Below are 19,334 nucleotides of genomic sequence, written 5' to 3' on the forward strand. Positions count from 1 at the left end.
GTAAATGTATGTACAAAAGCAAAAAGCTAACCTAAGCGAGCTGTCAGGGTAGATTACAGCACGAAGGGAATGCGTGCATGAAATCTGACGCAGCTGCCCAGGGCTGCTGGACAGTGGAGGCGGAGGAGCGAGAGAGATCAGCAAGTGAGGGAGATAAAAGAATGAGAGTGAAAATCAAGAGATCCAGTCACTGTTTGACCTTTGGCCTTGTGTACCTGACGATAAGGACAGCAGACTCTCCTGCTCTGTTTGTCCTGTCATCTCTAGCTGACATCAACATGCTGTATTGTGCTGTTTCACTCGCCCTGCCTCTGTAAGTTACCTTGCTCAAAAGAGAAAATGAAAGAATTGAAAAAGGCTGAACTTGTGCAGTGCCAACTACTGATCACAAACACAAAGTACGGTATACATACACATACTGGTGGAGCTAGTTAAAGGAGCAATGTGTAATGCCTTACCACCTGCTCCAAAGACATAGGGAGCAGCATTTCACCTCTACTGTTGTCCATCAATCTAGAATTACAGTCATCCATTTAAAAAGAGAAAAAAGGGTAAGAATACGCACATTTGAACAAACTGCTGAAACTCTGAGAGCTGGTCAAAATAACAATGCTATCTTATTATCCTCATATAAATTAAAATCATTTAAACAGAAATTCTGTCAAAATTGGTGGAAGACAGTCACCCGGTGAGAAAACTATCTTGAAGAGAACATAAAGTCGTACGGTGTTAAATTCAGACCATAGCTCTCAAACATTCATAATGGTACCTACTATGTAACGTCAGAGAAAAACTAAAAGATCAAGCTAACTCTCACTCAGAGTGATAAGCGATGCTGACTTTGTGCTTATTGTGAATCAAATAAGAGTTAAGCACAGAGCAAATCAGGATCACAGAATCACAGGGCGGATACACGCATTATTTTTCACTTTTGCTAAGATTGCTTGAAAGGGCATTTGGCCTTGGTGGAGGTCTGCGCTCCCTGAGTGCCCTTCTATTTGTTTATGTGATCCCCATTAGCACTAAGTATAGTTGCTAGTCTTCTTGGGGTCCATAAATAGACACACTGAATGTAAAATACAGCAACAAATGATTCATAACCAAGATGATTACAAAGTTATATAACATCTGACCATAGTGCGTAAAACACAGTATGTATCATGTGCAGTTTTAAGCTTTTTGTACAGTGTTAGAAATGTATTTGATGTGAGTTGGCTCAAATCTGAAGAGGTTTCGCAATGAGTTAGAACCAATGATGATAGGACGCTCATAATATCTTCAGAACACTTTGTAGTACTGAAGAAGTGAAAACCAGAAGTTTGGTTTGCTTAATTTGTCCCAAAAGGATGTCCCACAGTTAAATTGTGGATTTTAATTAGTAATTCCAACCCTCAGGGAGCATAGTTTTCTACACTTTGAGGTTCAGTGTTGATGCAGTCTTTGAAACCTGCTGCGTCTCTCCCTGACTTCACATATCGCTCAGCTCGCGGGGGTTACCCATACTGAAAATGTCGGCGTGACGCTGTTAAGTGCATATGGCATATATTAATGTCATGTCTTGTAAATTACCGTGACCGTCTTGATGCGACCGCTGCCCCTGGTGCAGGTCCAGCCGGATCGGTTGAACAGGAGGCTGCAGACCTCCCCCTCCAGGCAGGGAGCCATCTCACACCACTGACGGCTCCGCACGATTCGTGCTGAGAGGGCGAAAGACAAGAGGGCAAAGAGGCAAATTAGACAGACAGATTCACAGACCCAGAGAGAGAATGTTGAGACTTCATGTCAACATTTTCTGGCACAAACAACAAAACTGTACATTTTATGCTCACCAGACAGAAAAGCATCTTTATATGTTGATTTGTCTACAAGCCTGTAGTATTTTAATGAAGTTCTTGTTGGCCCACCGTGTCTGAATTGCCTGTGGTAGTAACCTTTACAGACCAGCTGGCGGTCCATAAATTACTCTCTTGCTAATGTTAGCATGTTCTGCAGCTGCACAGAAAGATTGTTTTTCCCTTTTGACATTTTGTTACACTTCATATTTCTCCTGAAAATGTTTTTATTCAGATTAATATATGTAAAGGGTTAACATAACTTGTACCATTTTACTAGATAATGTTTGATTTCTTTTCATTAAGCGTCACAGCACAATTTGTTTTCAAAGCTGCACTCAATGAACAATTGGCCAAATCGTTTGATGCTGCCTGTCTTTTCACCATCGAGGCCACACATAGTGTGCAGTGTATCTAAAGAATCTTGAGCATCTTCCCTCTTGATACACCAGAAGTGAATACAGCAAGAGCGCAGGTTCATTGTTGGTTGCAACAATTGCTGTAAAAGCCCCGAGCCACTTCATTGTGTACGTGTAACATTTGAAAAGGAAGAGCAGTATTGTATTTGGAGATTGCACTGAATTATTTTGTGGACACATAACAATAGCATGAAATGATAAATTCCTTGCTAATGTTCAGGTTTTTATATTTTCCTTTGTATATGCATTCTAAATAAATATATTGTTTAAATATAACTAAATAAATAATAGGTGTTGCAGGAGACATTTACTTTTATTTCTTTACATTTTTGTACCTTTTTTTAAATTAACCAATGTCAGTAGAGAGGTGAGAGGAAATGAGGGAAGAGAGCAAGAGATGGGAATGCAACAAAGGTCCCTGATGGGATGCAAAACGAGGACGTGGCAGGTCATTTATGGTTTGGACCTGAACCTGTACAGAACACGGCAGGTGTCAATCTCTCTGCACAAACTAGCTAAATGTGTTATTTGATACATATTCTTACTAATTTTTTTGCTCTCAAATTAATGTCAAGTCACTGCGTAAGTAGGAATTTAAGTTACAGGTTGTATCAATATTGGGAAATGAGTTTTGTTTAGATTATGGATTACTATACCGTGGGTGGATGTTATATATGATATCACTTAAACATGTTATTATTATTGATTAAACTTATGTTCTGCAAAAATGATCATAGCAGCAATCACTAATATTGAAATTTGCAGATTAGAGAGGCGGATCACGGATTAGAAAGGCAATAAGAAGACAACAAACTTCAGTCTTCTGAAACGTGTGTGTCTGCTGGAGACACCCCCGCTGACAGTGAAAGCCAGTGATGCTCTCATTCTCCCTCTGTAGAGTCTGCAGTCTGCCTGCATGACATTGAATTAGCGTTCGCCTGTAGTCAATGCTGATAAGCTCTGATTGTTCTTTACACAGTGTGCTAAAGCAACACTGAAAGGTTATCAGCTCTCTGCGGACCTGGCCGAGGCCGCTGCTCCTGCCTTGGTGCGATTCCCCTGGGGCAGCACATTGTGGACCGAAGCGACACTGTCGGAAAATTGAAAGAGAGGAACTACAATTCGTTGAATGTCCACTGGAGAGCTGAAGGAGAGTGGGGAGGTGTGGGAAGGGAGACCTTTTGACATTTTGCTGTGAGGTATTCCTGGGCCAGGCCTTGTTAACAGTCTGAAATTGGTCTTCGGAGTGTCATACCCCGACTGCTGCTATGCAATACAGATCTGTCATCTTGTGATATTTAACAAGCCACCCTCATATACACAACACATGCACAATTACCTCCCTGTAGATATAAAGCCATTCTCTCAGCAAATAATAGATATTGTTGACACATCGCAAGAGGAGCCATGTTTTTTTTGTGTATTCACAGTGTAGTCAGGCAGCAGGAGAGTCACAATCCAGAAACCTGTCATCTCATTCAACCGAACGAGTTTAAGAAAATACCCAAACTGAGACAAAATGGTAATTTCGGCTTCACCCTGAGCTTCCTCGGTGAGCAAGAGAAAAGTGAAGTGACCTTTCTTCTTGACACAGCAACATGCCTTGGTAAATGTTCACTTTCACAGCCATACGCGGCAAAGCGTAGATTTATCAGTCAGTTGCAGATGCAGTTTTGAGTACATTACAGAGCCAGCAAAACTCAATTTCCAGGGCACGGAATAAAAGCTGAGCTGGCAAAGCGGCGGTAGTGCTGACTAACCGCGGAGTGCATCAGCCCAGCCAGAACAGAGTCACGGAGGTTGGCTCAAATAAATGCATTTTCCAGCTGCTGCCACAGTATCCAGGCATTCGATCGCTTGCCCTTGTTACTTCTTCAATGCCATCCATGACAGTGTGATTTGATCTATGATGACTTGATGTATTTCCTAGTAAACCGGGCAGCGGGCCTCGCAGCGTTGTTTGGGATTAGAGCGCCGTGATAACTTCATCAACAACAACATCGTGAATAACACAAGCAGCTACAAAACAGCATCGCTGCAGTTTGGCCTCAGCCTGTCTCTATCCATCAGACATGTCCAATATGCCGGCACGCGTAATCCTGGACGCATTTAAAAAGCTTATATGGTACAACCGCCCACGCACTTTAACAGTCTCTTGAGCAGATTTATAGCCTCTGAACGGAAGCCGTCTGCTTTTATATTTCATTTTACAGTATCTATTACATGCTGCTATTATGCAAATTGATGACAATTATTGCGGTTTTATTATATTCTGTGTTTGATTTCAGGCCCGTTGTGTAATGTTTTGCTGTTTGTGATGGTGGCAGTGTGCAGCAGCAGCAGAGGTGAAACAGCTGGCAGTGGTGGTTGAAAGAGAGCAAGAGTCTGTCTGCCTGGTTTGACACCTGGGTGGTCCGTCCTGTTGCCGGCACCGTTGGAGTCCCACCCAGGGACCGCAACGTCGGGCCAGGGTCGTCAGCTGCCAGTTTCCCTGCCGGGGTACTGTTCTGGACCTCCAACTAGATCACATGTAAGACCATCTGTCCCCCTGTGCACAGTGCCAAGCCCTGCCCAGCACAACACAGCACTGCCAGACGAGACTCAGAGCAAGGCAGGAGGCACACTAGTGAGTGCTAATACAGACACACTGTTATTCTGATGTAACTCTGCCTCTGCAGAAGTAAAAAAAATAGCATCACATTTTTACTAAAGCCACAGGCACAAAATGCATATAGATGAGGTTCAACAAGCAAAAAGAAACACCATGAGAAGTGAAGCACCGAAACAATAAGTTGTCTCTTCTGGTAATTTAATAATTGTACTAATACTTCTTTTTGCTAAGTATCCAACCAGATTAGCTAACTATCTTAGCAGGGCACCAACAACACTAGCATATTTTTTACAGGCTTTCAGCTGATCTTAATTAAGCTTCAACAATGGATGAAATTGTAGCGGCCAGATTTTCAGCCCTCTGTCCTGCTACGCAGCGCAACGTGTTACCAGAGGCTTGATGGTCGTTCAGTTGTAATTATGACAACAGAAAAATCCAACAATAAACACATTTCAAACACAGCCAGCAGCAAAGCTACAAATTACTTTATGACAAATTGTGTTTTGTTGAGCAAGCTGTTGCTGAGAATTGCTGAGATGTTTATGATGCATTTCTTTTGGGCTTGTTTTCAAAGAAGCTTTCCTTTTTCTGTATTTCTGTTTGGTTTATCAAGATGTCATCAAACCAGGAAGTTAGATATAATGAAACCCATCTGGCAGCACCTTCATATTAACAAGCTAAATGTAGAACTGATTATCTAACATTAGATTCAGTTATACAGTAGTAGGATTTGCCAGTAATGATGAAATCCTAACAAGGTATTTCAGTTTCATTTTGCAGCTGTCTTTTAAATGTTGCTGTGGAAAACACCACAATGTTGTCAAACAACTCCCACCTACACCTGAGCTTTTACTGCTCATCGTTCAAGTCAGAGAGTAACAAAAGTCTATCGTGGCCTTCAGAGCAGCAACCTACAAGAAATATTAAATGTTTGTTGATTTACAGAATATTAAGTACTAACTTTGTTGTGTGTTGTGATACATTTTGAGATATTCTATACTTTTCTTACTGTCAACAAGTCCTATGAAAAGACCATAACCAACAATGTATTAGCCCTACTAACAAGTCTGTGTGGCCTTATTCCCCTTATTCCCCTGTGTCATAGAGCTCAATGTTGTTCAAAAACTATCCTGGCCGTAGACTGTTTGGCTGTTCTCTGTGACGTCACCCATAGGGTTCAGGATAACCAACTGTGAAGCACAATGTGGGTGGCTCCGTCCGTCGCCATATTGACTGTGCCAACTCTTGGCTAATGCAAAAATGGGCATCGTCAGTGGATCTGATACGGGCCGGGGCGACACTGAAGAGCAGAAATTGCCAAACATTTTCTGGTTCAAGCTTTTAGTTCATATATATATTACAATTTCTGCTTTTCTAGTGCTCTGGGAAAATTGTGATTCGCAAACCGAATGGGTCACACACACACACACAAACACACACACACACACACACACACACACACACACACACACACACACACACACACACACACACACACACACACACACACACACACACACTCACACACACACACACACAGATACAGATTTTTCAGATGTTTCAAATTTATTTATTTGTCTGGGGCTAGAAAACACTCATTTCATCTGAAATCAAAAATTGCTTAGTTCTGCTGTTGTTGACTTGGATGGAAAATTTAGGCGCCATTGATTAGAAACTGACAAGCTGTTTTGTGGTACTGTATATTCACTTTGTACTTATTCCTATGAAACATAATGCACTATAATCTGTATACTACTCACGTGCAAGGCTGCCTCTAAGAAGTGATGAAGTCTGTGTCGGCCAGGGCTATTTTAACTTACTTTTGTTTTGCGTAACTTCTGCACGTAAATAACGACGCGAATGTAGGATACAGATCAAACGTATCAAACATACTTATTTTTACCCAAACCACAATCTTTTTTTCAAAACGGATCAGTTGCGCTGATGGACATATGTAGAAAGACGCACAAAAAATCCCTTTTCGTAAGATTTCTGTGAAGTTAATAACGGATGATCATTAATTGTTGTTGTCAATGACAGTAGCTAAACAGCATTGCAGATAATCATGAATGAAAAAGGTATTTGTGTTACTTAGTGAGTATGACATGAATTGTGAAATGTATAATACACTGAATTTGTCAAGACAACATGTAAACATGGAGGGAGTGTTGAGTTTGCATTAACAGCAAACAGCATCAGCAACAAATTCAAATGTGAGTAGATCCAGAAAAAAGGGGAAATATAATTTTTATCTAATATAAGCTACTTTCAAATAAAGGTCTGCTTCTCTTTGCAGCTGAGGTAAATAACAAGTTCAACAAATCCTCTCATTGTGTGTCTGCATTATAAATCTGAAGAAAGCTTAATCTCCTTCCTTCATCACATTATGGCTCATTTAGTGTCAATAATCACTGTGTGGAAGTGTGAAAGCAGAAGCTCGCAGCCAGCATATAAACAGTCTCCCTGCAGCCTGCACACTCTTATCATGGTGGCCATCAAGCTTCATACGATTACAGTGTGATGTGGTGGCATGGCAACAACAGGCCAAGCAGAGAGAAGGGGAGAGGGAGCGGGAGAGCGTCGGGGAGCAGATTAGAGTAAGAGCAGGGAGACAAGCAACGAAAAGCACATAATCCTCCTGTGTACAGTGTGCAGACTAAACCTGCCCGACAGTGACACACAGCAGCACAAAAAGAGGGCAAAAAAGCTTGAAATATGTCCTGAAAAAGACGAACAAAGAAGTCTTTTTGTTGAAAAATACACCACACTTGTCGCACGGTGAGGAATTGTTCAGTGAGTTAAGACAAAGAAGGAAGAACAGAGTAAACACGTCACGCTGCATGAACGACGCAGCCGCCATCTGTGCCAATCAGTCGATCAATTCTTAGGTAAGTCACATATACCAAACTAGCCGTGGGGCTTATAAGCTTGTTGGTATGTCATTATGGAAGTATGAAAAGTAGCAGGATGGCAAGGGCGATAAAAAATATTTGGCCAATTGTTCCCTTTAAGCCACCAGCTGCAGACGGATGTCCCAAAGGCTACATCAGGGTTTTAGTTTCTATTCAACACAGGAAATAGCAAAGAGATTTAAATCCACAAGCTTTAGCTGGTGATTGTAATTATATTCAATAATACAATATTTAATAATTGGCTGGATACACTCTGAAAGGTCAACTGCACACATGATCAAACATCAGTGACGCAGAAAACAAAGAACGTGATCATGCACATAGCCTCTGTTCCTCGCTCGTCTCAAAATGGTGCAAAATCCAAGGTGACATACAGTACACTGATGGTCTTTGAAGTAAGTTTGTGTTGCAGGAATTGCTTTGCACTAAATTCCACATCAGTCAAACCTGCAGGGTATAGGAGAGGATGTTTATCAAAGTTTGAGTTCTGACTTGTAATCCCTCAAGCCACCAACATGCCAATCAATATAACTGGCAGTGGGAATGCTTGAAAACCGTGTTAAGATGAGTAATTTCTGTGAATTTCATAAAAAATCCAGGCTGTGGCACCTGAGATACGGCACGTGACGAATTAATACACAGACGCACAAACAGGCAGATCCATTACTGCCCACTCGTTTAATTAAGAATTCAGAAGAGTCAACTAGGAGCCAAATGATTAGCTGTGTCCCTGAACACAATACTAGTACCATAGAGAATAGACTACATGCTAACCTACTTAGTAGATTGCAGTTAGTATATAACACATTAATGTACTGTTTCACACTAACAGGACATTATAGAATCGTGTTGAATGAAATGTAACATTTGGAAAACTAACAAAGACAAAATTACATGTGCAACCATGTTACAGGATCAGATTCATTTAGAGAGGCCTGGCAGAAGGAATTGGGAGCAGAAATCACAGATGAGACGAGGCAGCCTTTTTAGAGAATATTCATGATTCCAGGTCGTACACGGACTACACTTTTGTCCTTCCTGACGACAGAAAATATTCCCAGAAATGTCCCGCCTCTGTGTGAAATGTTTAAAGGATGAAGGAACATTGTCTCATCAATTCTTGCTATGTTGTAAATTTTAGAGTTCACTGTTTGACTTTGTTGCTAAGGCTTTTAAAAGGGAACTTAATTCAGCGCCACTTACTGTGCAGTTTGGGACTGTAGAACAAGTATAGGTATGAGGCTCAGGCTCCCTCCCTTTCACTGCCGTTACCCAGGAAGCTTCTGCTGCAATTTGAAAAGGCCCTTGAAATGTGTCTAAGGGAGCTAGATAACGTGTTACACCTGGAGAAAATAAAGTACATTATGCCAACTAAAAATGTAATCTTTGGGAAAGATTTGGCAACCATAACTGACCTAAAGTTAGCTGTCAGGATATGAACACAAAACACAAACAAATGTTTGTGCAACAATTTGAAGCAAGACTGACTTTTGAAATAAGATGTAGAACATTGATTCTCTTACAGATGAAGCGTTAAATTCATGAAGCATTGCTTCTCAGTCCAGTTCATTGCTGCTACAGCCTGACTTTGCCTGGTATGACCAGCAACTTTATGGTGGATAAATATTGCTTAACAAACATTCACTGCGTAACTGAAGTGACAGAAAGTCAGTTTGCTGACTTTATGACTCGTCCCTGCTTGTGCTCCAGTTGCACTACATTTGTTTATTTGCATTTGTTATTATCCTGTAACTGACAGGCTCACTTTATATGTTTTACGAGATGATCCTGGAGCTGTCTGGACACCATCCACAATCTGTTGTAATTCTTTCCTTTGAACAAACATTTTGGGACAAGAGACATCAGTACTGCGCTCAAAAACCAAGTGATTTTAGAATGCATACTGACACCTTAAAGTATACTCAATTGAGTCACTTTTTCCAGTGTGAACTTACAACATAATTAAACCATAGTTAGAGCATGTAATATGGAACTGGGACACATTTAAGAAAATGAATAAATCTGTCTTGACCGCTGTCCAAGGTGCTGATTCTGGAGCTGTCTTGGGTGTTCTTCAGCCTTTGTGCAGACAGGCCGCAATCCCACTAGTGGGGAGTGATGGGCAATATCTTATCTGATCAGCATCAGCATATTGCCTCACCTGTTAAGATCACCATATTTATCTTGATCAGGATCCTGAGGCTTTGATCCGGAACGCCAAGCGGCCTTTGTTCCTGTCAGTCTTGTCGTGTATAAGAAGGTTTTCAGTTACTATAAGCTTGATCTTGGTCAGTCCAGCAGAAGCTCCTTTGTTTGTGTGTTTGCTTCATCCTCTCTTTCCTTGGGTCCTTCTTAGCAATGTTACAGTTACAGTATATCTCTGTGATGTCACATCCATAACAAGATCTGACGTCATTACCAGCCTTTATCCCACAACTGCAAACAAAGATGGACGATGCAGAACAGATTTAGAGCTTTATTGTCTCTAGCATCTCAGCTGTGAAGCACTTTATTATTATTGTCAAGAACACACAAGTGTTCTTCCAACAACATTACTTTCCAAGATTACTTTGCTGTTTCTGGGTCTTTTCTATGCAAATGCAGACTCCTAAAAATCTTAAGAAATACACTGAAGTGCCAAGAAATCAGGCTGACAACCACCAACACTTTCCCCAGCCTCACAGCTCTGACACATAGTCGCTCCGGCGACTCTATCTTATTTGTTTTATAGATTATTTTTGCCTTTATTAAATGGTGACAATGTAAATACTGCCAGGACATATGGAGAGGGAGAAACTCCCGGAGCTGTACAACGGACGCTGCTGCGGTTATATGCATAGGAATGGGATTTAAAAATGTTTTATTGATACTAATGCTATTATCAATTCTTATCGGCCCAATTCTTTATCCATTCCTGATTAATGTTCTGTGTAGAAAAAAGGCCTACAGAAAGGTGTACAGTCAATGCAGCTGTTTTATTATCTCTGATGTCTGCCTAATAACATCCCAACATGTTACAATACATTACAATGCTTCTTTTCTTAAAAGGAATATAACTTTGAAAACAAATATAAAACATACTGATAAAACAAACAATTATCTTTTAGATTAAATCGGCATGTATGCCTAGTATCATTTGAATAAATTACAATACTCCTTGTCAAAAGGGAATAAGCTAATATAAAAATCTCCCTTCCTCTCCACCGAGACTTCTTGTTGCAAGTTTCCAGCTGCACAGATGCAGAGTTTGACGTCATGACACAGGAGACACGCAACTGTCAGAAAAACATGCCGGCATCGATAAAAAGGAATTAATATCCTCGGAGGGATACAGACCAGATGGAACCGGTTCTCAACTGGAACTGGTTCTCGATTCCCATCTCTATACTTGCATTGATCTTTCTACGTCTTTTCAAAACACTCCAAACAAGAGTTACGTATGAAACTACGTATGAATTACCATGTTTCCCACTGTTTCTGGCAGTCAGAAACTGCTGAGAGATTTCTCTTTTCATGTGACTTGATAGGGGGCATTGCCCACATCAGAGTGAATGTACATTATTTTGTACTTTCTTGATGTGCAGTACAAGGCAACACCAGGTAGCTTTTCACAGATTCTTTGGGTTTTTTTGTCTGCGAGGACAGAAAGAACTTGATATTCTCTAAGAAAAGCTGAAGCACTGAAATGGCAAAGAACGCTATAAGCTTTGACTAGAATAAGATGATAGTATGATTACGTGTACATATGACTCACTAACTCAAAAAAGAGGAATTAATATCAACGTACTGAAAAGCAAACCATGTTTTACGTCTACTTCTATATTCAAAAAGCTGATATGCTGAAAGTGAGAAACAAGTGAGTTCAATCTCAGGACAGAGTGCCTGACCTTTTATTACGCACTACAGTCAGTCAGCGATGGGGCAACTTTCATTAAAGGTTACCATTCTACCACCACACGTCTCAAAAAGGCAGTGATCCATTCCTGCTGCTGCTGCTGTGGATGAGCTATATTAAATTGACCCAGAGGACAGTAAGCCCTTGCTGTGTTAATAACAACTCAGTAAAAAAAGTATGCCAAAGCCTCAGTGAGAGATACAAATGAATAAACATGTCAGTAAATTGGTTTATGTGCTTAGAAGGGCAAAGAGGCATTTATAGGAATTCACATCAAAAGCAAGTGTAACTGAATATATCCTGAGCTAAAGGTCAGAGAGGATATCTGAATAGTGGCAGCAGCATTACACCCATTGTGTTTCATGGGATATGCAGGAACTCCACTTTAAAGCCTTCTGATGATGGACACCATTTTCGGTTGTCAGCAGAAAGCCTTTAAACGAGCCTGGCGAGCAACAGGTTGCATCTTTAATGCACTGGCTATTAATGGAGTGTAGGGTGTGGTGCGGCAGGGAGCCCGTAATAATCAATTTCCTGCTGCTGTAATCATAGCTCTCTGTAAGTTAATTAGCATCTGTTGAGTGTTACCGAGAGGCGTCTGCAGAGAGGGAGTGCTGGTTAAAGGCAGTGTGGGGAGCGTGACACCGGCTGTGGGACTGCGCTCTCATGTCAGGGCTATTAGATTAAGGCTAACATGAGTCATTGCGTGATGGAACTAATAGTGCATCTGATTAACGCGATCGTGATATCCAATCAGCATCGCAGATGGACTGTGTCTCATCTGTCTTATCACCCTCCTCTAGATATTGTCCAATAACACAGAGGGGTTTCTAAAGTAGAACATCTTATCTTAGAGACTGGATGAACACCACACTACTCCATTACAAGAGATCCTTATTTAGCTGGGGTATATTAAACACACCAAAGGAAGAGGAAATTTCAACACGAAGACAACGAAAGAGGCACAAAGCGATAACCAATTTGCTGATGCCACACCGGCTGACTGGAGGAGTGCTAATGCAGACACCCAAACACATAGTTGGGAGTCAAACAGTCTAAAGGGCATCAAAAAGGGAGACACGCAAAGTGATTATCGATTGGCTGGTTAAACAACCAAATGACATCGGCAGTTGCTTTTAATGGAGAAAGAAGGAAGCCCATACTTTCAGTTCTATTGGACCTTTTTTTCTGGTTGATGACTTTTATTCAATGTCTCGGATGGGGATTGGCGATATGTCCTTAACTAAGGGTATTTCTTCGATAACAATCTGATACATTGTGACAAATACTTCATTACCTCCGCCAAGGAGGTTATGTTTGAGGTTCAGTTTGTTTGTTGTCTTTTTGTCAGCGGGATAACGAAAAATCTGCCGGCCCGATTTTCATTAAACTTGGTGGAAGGGTGAAGCATGAGCCGAGGGAGAACTCATTCAATTTTGGAGCATATCCAAATTACTGGCTGGATATACTTATTATTTTTTGCTTTGTAAGATTGAAGTGCCCTTCTAGTTACTTATTTTATTGTTTATTTACTATCTCGTTAAAGCAGCGTGTCAGTGGTTTGGCAGTGCCAGTGTTTGGTTGGAGGGTTAGAGTCACATGAGGTCTGGCTCTCGTTATACTCAATCTGATGCGTGAGATGTTAAATTAAGTTTGTTATGTTGACCCCTTTCACTGATATCATGATGGGACACATGTTCAACCACCTAACTATATTGTATAAACAGAAACAAGGTCCAGTTACAATAGATATTTTAGAGGAGGTTATGTTTTTTGGTCAGTTTGTCCGTAGGATTACAGAAAAACTACTGGCGCGATTTTCATGAAACTTTGTGGAAGGGTGTAGTTATAGGCCACAGAAGAACCCGTTACATTTAGGAATGGATCTGAATCACGGGGCAGATACACGAATCATTTTACAATGATGGTGACGGCCTTGGCGGAGGTCTGAGCTCTGTGAGTGCCCTTCTAGTTTATGAAATTGTGACATGTGACATTTTAATATGTCAGCATGAAAAGCACAGAGGTAATTAATGAGGCCTAGCGTTACTTCAGGCAGAATGCTGAAGTTGTGCTTGTAATAGCTGATTCTAAAGTATACTGCAAACAGCTGAGGCCAAAGATTGGCTGTGTGGCTAGTTACATCCGATCATATTCATGCAGATGTGTAGCGCAGACATTATAACGTGACACTTATCACCGTTATCCTTGACGATCATGCCAACGAATTTGTTGCTGTAGCTCCATCCACCACGCTAATCTCCTCCTGATGTGGTATTTCATGTTGTTAATTTAAATGAGATTTAATGATCATGTATACTATAACTAGTCAATTCAAACGCAAGTGTCTCGGACTGAAATAACATTTATAACCACTGCATTGCGTCCAGGTTTGCCAGATGTAGGGCCCTCGTATTATGCACAGTGGTTCACTGGAATGGGAAACATTATGCAATGGACCTATCAATAATGTTAATAGTTACTCCTGTGCTTTTCCTGTAATGATTTTTCATAATGTTCCTGTTATGTCAAAATGTTTGCAGAAAAAAAGGTCTTTGGATCCTATTGTAAATGATTCCACATGACATTACATGTCATTATCACTATTTATTTCATGTATTTTTAGTCACTGCTGTTTTTTACTCTAATGTTATGTAATATAATACATTATAAACAAGATTAACACAAATCAAATGGTAGTTTCCCACTGGGTTTGGAGTTGGTTTGAGTTGGTAAATGTGTTCATATGTCATACGTTAAAGAGCTTCCGATTACCACTCTCATACCTGTAGGTTAAATATGAAGCTAGCAGCAGAAACAAGGGGAAACAGTTCATCTAGCTGTGTCTCATGGTAATACAATCTGCCCACAAGCACCTAAAGCTCACTTTTTAACGTGTAATATATAATTTGTTTAATTCATACAAAAACAGTTTGGAGTGTAAAAAAGACAAATTACTTTTTTATGGGGAGTTATGTGCCGAACTAGGTCTTGTCTAAATATTTATAAACTTTAGAGTAGATCATCAACTTTATATTCACCGCTGCTTTAAAATACAGCCATATTTATCCAACGGTGCAAATTAAAGGCAAATCTTGCCTCAAACTAAATAAATGAACAGAGTAAATGTAGTTTAATCAAAACACTGCTGTGCAGGTAATAAAGTGGTCTGAGGCAGGGATTCCCGCAGAGGACCTCGTATAGACAAACATTCTGACCCACTGCAGTACTATAAATGATATGGTTACTACAGGTGAGACGATCTTGGGAATAGTAATGGTTGTACTTCAATAAATGGAATAACTTTCAGTGAAATAAATTACAGTCAAGATTAAACTTAAACCTTTTTTAATTTATTTATCCGCAGAATGTTGCTCCCTTCCAGCGCACCCTGCTTCACATTCATACCATCTCTTGTTTCCATTCAATCCAACTAAAATCTGTGAAATCTGCCCTGGACAATTTCCCTCCCTTGGGCTAGAAAGGTCATTCAACTCACCTTCTACACATGCCGGCCTTGCCCGGGTGGTCCCGGCGATCTGGCCTCTCCGGCAGGCGCAACGGGCCGTCTGCCTCGCGATGGTCCGTCTGGGAACGCTGCTGTCTCTGTTGAGCATCACAATCTCACAGGTTCCCACCGCCAACTGGCCTGCCAAACACAACAGCAAGTACATCACATTAGCATAATGAGACTGTAATGAGCATATTAGAGAAGAGAAACTGGTCTTCCAAGGTACAAACAGGCAGTCTGTTGCAGGGCCCTGTTTTTGGTCTGTGTACCACTGTAACAGTTTGATACTCTCATTTAAAGTCTCAAATAGAAAAATGAGAAACTGATTTCAAAGCTTTAAAAGCAGCAGGCTAGAGTGCTTCTTCAGTCTTAATACATTATAGCTGGCTGCTGTGTTGATAGCATGTCTTACAGTGATCATGTGGAAAACAAAGAGCCTTCCAAGAATCTGTTAAAAGCACATTTTCTATGTAGTTAGTCATAACTGCAGACTTAACAAGCTTACAAGTCTAAAGCTCCAACATATGCAAGTGCCAAAGGAAGGAGAAACATACCGACTGCGTTAGGAATACAATCAAAAGGGATTTTCTGGGAACATAAATGTGCTCAAATTTCATAGCAATCAGACCATTTCATTTTGAGATATAGAAAATGTCCTCGACAGAAAAACAACAGCATTGGGCATTTAATTTAAAAAGCTATGTTGTGATGTGAATAACGGCAGAGTACAAAAATAATTCACACAACATTTTCTAATGTCATGTGCATTTTGGAAGGCTTGCCAAACCATGTTGTCCTGTCAATGCTAGCGGTTTGTTTGAGCCTCAACAGCTTTTTAATTTGTCACAAAGTCTGGTACAGATAATCACGTCCCCCCCGAGGTGATGAAGCCCTGACACGTAATCTTTAGCGCCACAATCAGGTCTAAATTTATATCCAACCAATACTTTGGTTTACAACCAATATCTGATTAGCAAATGTTAGCATGCTAACACGCTAACACGCTAAACTGGTGAACATGGTAAATATTATACTGGCACATCAGCACGTCATTGTAAGCATGTTTCCATGCTGACGTAATCATTTTGCTGATCATTAAATGGTAATATCTTGCCAATCTTATAGTATAATATTATACTTCTATATTATAAATATATATTCATTATAATTCATTCATATTTAGTCAAAGTCAAAACCCTACATCGTACTAGTTAGTACCTCAACAGTGTACGAGATCAGTATGTTCAAAATCTCAATTTTACATTTGTCCCAGGGGCCACACAATTCTATTTTAATATATTGAAAGTTACGTTTTTTTGGATTTTAGATTTTACAATTGAACTAGTTAATAAAACCTTAACTGCTGGCTGAAATAATGTGCGATCAATTGACATGGCAGTGGCTGCTGGGCGCTGTGGTCCTTCAACAGACCATTTTTCAAGCCAAGTTAAGCTCTACCAAAACGACAAATGGACAGAATGTCTTAAAGCGATGATTACCTTGCTCAGAAATCTCACTGGTGTGTGTGTGTGTGTGTGTGTGTGTGTGTGTGTGTGTGTGTGTGTGTGTGTGTGTGTGTGTGGGTGTGTGTGTGTGTGTGCTATTCTCACACTTGTATCCAAGCACAGAGAATGACTTCAGAGTTCTCCAGGCATTACACTTTGATGGATGACTCCCCGGCCAGAGAGCTGTGGCTAAGCAGGTTTTTTGAGTTTCAAGTTTGTCAGAATGTGATCTCTAAATTAATTACACAAACTGGAGAAACTTACAATTCACATGGGTGTTTCAGCTGCAAATGGACTAGTTGGGAGGGGAAAACATTAATAAGTAAATGTTCTTCATCATCTTGGCTTTCTCATGTCAGGGGAGTTTAGAGTTGATACATAAAACACTTTTTACTTGCTATGAAATGAGTCAAATGTGCCCGTTTTAAAAAAATATTTAGTGAGTGTAAGACTTTGTAAAGCCAAGGGATGAGTCTCTAACAGCAAGAGCCGCTCAGCATTTCAACAGACGGTACACCTGTGTCGAGCTATTGTGAAGGTGCAGAGTTGAGCTTTGTGCCCAGAAGCGCAGCTGTAGCTCATGCATGTCTACGGTGATCGTTGTTAATGAGTAACACTGAAACCTTTCCAACAGCCATGGGAAAACAAAAGAGCTGCAACAATGATGTTTTCAATGTCGAGATTTATAAAACAAACCCTCTGTGTGGCCTATTGTAACTGACAGTCTCATTGAACACTTAATGTTGAGGCAGTAGTTTTGTTTGGGTAAATTATTTGGGAACCGGAGGGAACATATTTAATTGTCTTTTATTGAAGCCTTCTAGGTGCGTTTGAGGGAATTATTAACAGTTAATAGTCTTGTGTTTTATAGATAAACAAGCTTTAATTACAGTGAATTGCTCGAGGGTGTCTGCTTATTTCAAAAACCCATTTGGAAAAACTAATTCAATATATGTAGATGAGACATTTTTCATTGCACCTTTGTCATTTGAAATCAAAAGGGAGGTTTGCTGCAGCCTCCAATGAGAAATTAAAAATGAATCAATAGGCTGCTGAACAATATTAATGTGTGAAATCAGTGCAATATAAATGCATGTGAAGTTACAAAACTATATCAACGTATCTGCTTGAGCAGTAAAGCTCAGACAAAGTTGGGAAAAGCACTTCACCTTTGTAATGATCTGAAATTCAAAGGAAAGCTGCCAGTGAAAGCCACTCAGGCCGACACTGAAAAGCAGCTCAGCGAAGGAAGAGTCTGTGCTTCTGTTCGTGCAAGGTCAATCCCTGGCATTCACCAACCATCACTGCTTTACACTGCTGTCTCTAGTCGCTTCCTAACACCCTCAAAGGTCCATTGAGTGAGACGTTAACTGCTCTGTAGCATGAAATGAGTGTAATAATGGCAAAGGTTGAAAAGAGTTGTTGATGAACACAAATTACTGGCAGGCGCCGAGACGTTTCAGAAGCTACTTAGTTTCACAGCAGAAGACATCTTGGAGCTATGCCAGATGAGGATTGTGGTTTTGTTTCATTACGGTGACAATGTGACCTTTCTTTTAGCAACACCATAAAAGGTCAAAATGTCTCCTGGCTATGACTGCACAGTGGAAAATGGAGATAATGGATCCCACTCATTTTTGTAATCCAGTGGACTTTTTACTTGAGTGTTTACTTGAAATGAGGTTAAATTGAGCCTGAACTTCATGGTCCCCAGAACATGGAGTTAAAGGAGGGGGTGCAAGATTAGTGTCAGGCAAGGGGACATATGGCAGGAAAATGGTCATTTAATTAACACCTAAAAGTACAATTTTCCTGCAAAATAGAGCCCTAAATCATGACCAATAAAGCTGCTCTTTCCATAAAGCTCAGTTTATGTTGCACTATATATTAAACTATTCCTTTTTCATTGTGTTGTGTACTTTCAGCAGTGAGCCGTCTTAGAGTTTATAATCATTATGCACACAGAAATATATGCATTAATGCATATATTTCATAGATTGTCAAGACGCATTGTAAAGCTACGTAATTCATCCGGGCATATTTTGAATCAAAACCACATTTTCTTTGCGTTTGTGACCTGATTCCACCTCATGTACATTTCACTTAGTCTTAGTTTCTGACATCAATGTTAATTAAAATAAAGAGACAATGAGAAAGAGAAACATGTCATACTGTATATCTGAATGTTATTGTAGGACAATAATTGTGAGGCAAAAATAGAATAATCGTCTCAACCTATAGGCGCCGGTAAAATTAATTAGAAAATTAAGATGACACTTAACAATATTTTTTTGCAAATGGTTTATAAAAAATGGCAACAAGGAAAAATAACAGAGCCTTCAAAGATTGCTGTTTTTAAACTAGTTTGTATCAAAAAAAGTTACATTGGGGGGGTGCAGCTGCTCCACTTGCTCCATTGCTCGATGCCCCAAAGGACAAATCCCAATGAATCCTTGACCTCTCTTCTAGCACCACAATTTTCCATTTGCACACAAGAACTAAATGAAATCAAGAGATCAGATTGGCATGAATGGCACCTTCAAGTTCTCCAGAAGATGGACCCTTTTCATTTTCAACGCTCCACGACCGTTCCTTCAGCTCCACCGCCTCAACATTACAAGGACCAGCTCGCCAGGCTGAAGACTGAAT

At 40.3% G+C, this 19,334-nt stretch overlaps 1 protein-coding gene across 2 annotated transcripts in view; it reads right to left on the reverse strand.

Moving 5' to 3' along the window:
* The window catches only part of tafa5l (TAFA chemokine like family member 5, like), a 41,668-nt gene that overhangs the window by 12,870 nt on the left and 9,464 nt on the right, over nt 1-19,334 (reverse strand). For both annotated transcript variants that reach the window (XM_029436659.1, XM_029436658.1), the window contains exons 2-3: nt 15,169-15,318; nt 1,570-1,697 (exon numbers count right to left, since the gene is read on the reverse strand). In XM_029436659.1, the coding sequence (XP_029292519.1) occupies nt 1,570-1,697; nt 15,169-15,318 (278 nt within the window). The remainder of the gene's footprint in view (nt 1-1,569; nt 1,698-15,168; nt 15,319-19,334) is intronic.

The sequence above is a fragment of the Cottoperca gobio genome, chromosome 7 (assembly GCF_900634415.1).
Source record: "Cottoperca gobio chromosome 7, fCotGob3.1, whole genome shotgun sequence".
Lineage (NCBI taxonomy): Eukaryota > Metazoa > Chordata > Actinopteri > Perciformes > Bovichtidae > Cottoperca > Cottoperca gobio.